Here is a 3,392-nt window from a genome sequence, read left to right on the forward strand (position 1 = left end):
GTATGGAAGTATGCATGGCTTATTTCAGGGGCGATCTGATTGGTTAGCATACAACCAGGGAAATTTGATCCTCAGGCAAAGTGGGAGGCAACAATTTTGAGCATATCATGCCCTTAGATAAAACAGAACAGTTTGCAGGCCTAAATCCTCAATAACTAATATGTTTCTGACAATATAATGTCCCATACCGATAGCAGTTGTTCAAAAATATTTTTTAGATGTTCATTGGTTGATTCTGGGAAGATGACAAGAACTTCCCTTGGCTTTGGTTAGATAGGTTTTGTGCTATGGACTTCTCTTACAGGAAAAAGAAATGGAAGTAATTGAAATGCATCTTTGGTTCTTTTCTTCATTCTGTTAACAAATTAAAATTATGCTTCTTGCTGTTAGTATGAAACAGTGGATAGCATTAATGAACATTATCAAACACCATCTAAGCTCCAGCTTATTTTATTCTTCATTTATTTTGTTTCAGGATGCAGGAGTAACTGTTTTGGGCACAGTTCCAAGCTTAGTGAAAGCTTGGAAGAATACCAAGTGTGTGGAAGGCTTAGACTGGACAAAGATAAAGTGAACATTCTTTCCCTTTTAATCCCAAAGGAACTTTTGCATCTGTTATAATTCTCACAAGAGGGACTTAACAATTTTATATGGCTGCAGATCCTTTGCGAGCACTGGAGAAGCCTCTAATGTTGATGATGACCTTTGGCTTTCCTCAAAATCTTACTACAAGCCAGTTATTGAATGTTGCGGAGGCACAGAGCTGGCATCATCTTACATCCAAGGGAGTCAACTGCAACCACAAGCTTTTGGAGCATTTAGCACTGCATCAATGACAACTGGCCTAGTTATCTTGGATGAACATGGAGTTGCTTCTGTAAGAACTTAATCTTGAAGCTGGTGCAGTTTCTTTTACAACAATTTCCATTCAACTTTTTAGTTCACAAGATTTACATATCCCCAAACTAATCCTATTATGATCAGTGTGGGAGACAGATGAATAAATTTGCTGTGATAATTCTAAAAGAGTCAGGTGTGTCTGTGCGTGTGTGAGCGTGCGCATGCGTGTCTATGTCTGACCTTTTTGACCTTTGTGACAGCTGGATGATAAAGCTTGTGTTGGTGAAGTCGGTTTATTCCCTCTGTATTTGGGAGCAACTGATAGATTGCTTAATGCTGATCATGAGAAGGTTTACTTTAAGGGAATGCCGATACATAACGGAATGGTATGATCAAAATTTTCTTTCTTATGATATTTGCATGTTACATTCTAAAAGCAGTGTGTTACAGTGTGTTTTTATAGCCCCTGGTTAATTTTTCAGATTATATGGTAAATAGTTGGTCAAATGCACTACGAAGGAGGTCCCAAGTTTGGATTTCCGCTCCCTAACTGTAACTATCCAATAAGAAAGGATTTCTGCTTCCTCACATTGCATTCTCCTTGTTATGCTGCTTTACTATTTTGAAAATGAGGCAACAAAATTCTAGAGACTTCAATTCTTCCAACCTGAAAATATCACTTTCACTACTTGTTAGATTTAAATTATAGTATTTCTGTATCACTTGTATGGACTAATATCAGTTAGAATATATTCAAGCAAGAATTGCTATATAAGTTTTCTTAACAAATGTTTGGAAGTGCTACCTTATGATTTGATATATGCATCGGCAGTGCCTCAGGAGACATGGGGATATCCTTAAGAGAACTGTTGGAGGCTATCTTGTCGTCCAAGGAAGGGCTGATGACACGATGAATCTTGGTGGCATTAAGGTAGTACACCCTCCTGCCTCCTATTTTTAACTGATGATTAAGCAAACTTGAAGATCATTAAACTTTTGTTGTCATCTCATACCTAAAATATTTGACTGAGCTTCAAATATTTGACTGAACTTTAATTTGGCTTCTACATAGTTTTGAAAGCATGAAAACCCTTAATTTCCCTGATCTACAGACAAGTTCTGTTGAAATTGAGCGAGTTTGTGACTGGGCTGATGAAAGCGTCTTGGAGACTGCTGCAGTGAGTGTAGCACCACCAGATGGTGGTCCAGAACTATTGGTAATATTTGTGGTGCTAAAGAAAGGATATGATTGCCAACCAGAGAAGCTGAAGATGATATTCTCGAAAGCCATTCAAGTCAACCTCAACCCCTTGTTCAAGGTTTTGCTCCTTGATGTTTTAATATCTATTCATTATTCTCTAGGCATGAAATTTTGGCAGCTAACCAAGCATCACTGTATAAATTAATCTGAACGCTTGGAGTCAAAAGTCGAAACTAAAGAGTCATTTCACTTTATGAGAAAGAGTAACTGATTTCCTGTTCAGTTCTCATTGATAAGCTAGAGAGACAATCATGTTTGTTATCACTGGGGACTAAATTCTACTGCTTTTTGATTGATCACAGGTGAAAACTGTGAAGATAATCCCAGAGTTTCCTCGAACTGCTTCGAACAAATTACTGAGGAGAGTTTTGAGGGACCAAATAAAGCATGAACTGTCTGTCCGAAGTAGAATGTAACGGCAGCTTCAGCAAGGCCTTGCAGCATCATATACCAGACACCAGTAAGAAAATTTGTCTCCCCTTTGTGCATGGATGTGGATGTGTAGAGTATGAAAATTTAGTAATGATTGGTATTCCCAATCTGTTTGTCACTTGTCACTGTTATGGGCTCTAATGGTGTTGGATTAGACCTGTTAAAGTTAAAGAGCCATCTACATATACTTCAGCGCGATGCAAATTTGCTCTTCAGTTTACTAATTTATATTTTCTTAACTAAAAATAAAAAGTTCACATTTGAATTATTGTTAGGGTAAATTTATTTTATCCCAATTTTACTTATAGATATTTGAACAATTAATGAACAATTACATAACACCTTTCAAACAAAATTTTTGATTATGTTGATGTAACATTAACGCGTAATTTTCATTGTGTGGTTACACCTTCATACAAAATCATTAATTGTATTGATGTAGTATTGCGGGTTAATCATGTAGATTTTGTAAAATATTTTTTTGTTGATTTGAGAATATTTTAAAAATAATAAAAAATTTTAAAACTTATATTTTTGTTCACTATTCCTTTTATCTGATATATTGAAAAAATTCACAAATTGATAATATGAAGTGAAAAAATAAGATTAATATAATCATTAAGTTATCATGGACTGAGAATTCTTTAATGATATTATTGACTTTTGCATTTTAACACTTTAACCAGTTAAAATTGAGTGTCCTTGTATTCAGTTGAGGAAGAGGAAAGGGGAATTGTTACCTTCTTCCGTCGACACGTGAAGGCCTACAAAATTTTTCATTTTATAACATAAATAGCAATCAGACTAAGAGTAGATCATTATATATTATTAACATAGTTTTTGTTAATAATCAATTCAA

The 3,392-nt window shown here is 35.2% G+C and overlaps 1 protein-coding gene across 2 annotated transcripts in view; it reads left to right on the forward strand.

The window, feature by feature from the left end:
* Nucleotides 1–2,757, forward strand: part of LOC110412788 (putative CoA ligase CCL12) — an 11,262-nt gene extending 8,505 nt beyond the window's left edge. For both annotated transcript variants that reach the window (XM_021423410.2, XM_021423411.2), the window contains exons 9-14: nt 476–570; nt 661–877; nt 1,101–1,226; nt 1,673–1,771; nt 1,953–2,159; nt 2,404–2,757. In XM_021423410.2, the coding sequence (XP_021279085.1) occupies nt 476–570; nt 661–877; nt 1,101–1,226; nt 1,673–1,771; nt 1,953–2,159; nt 2,404–2,517 (858 nt within the window). In that variant the 3' untranslated portion in view covers nt 2,518–2,757. The remainder of the gene's footprint in view (nt 1–475; nt 571–660; nt 878–1,100; nt 1,227–1,672; nt 1,772–1,952; nt 2,160–2,403) is intronic.
* The last annotated feature ends 635 nt before the right edge of the window (nt 2,758–3,392 follow it).

This window comes from Theobroma umbraticum, unplaced genomic scaffold (genome assembly GCF_002168275.2).
Source record: "Theobroma umbraticum cultivar Fairchild unplaced genomic scaffold, ASM216827v3 scaffold_95.0, whole genome shotgun sequence".
NCBI classification, from domain to species: domain Eukaryota; kingdom Viridiplantae; phylum Streptophyta; class Magnoliopsida; order Malvales; family Malvaceae; genus Theobroma; species Theobroma umbraticum.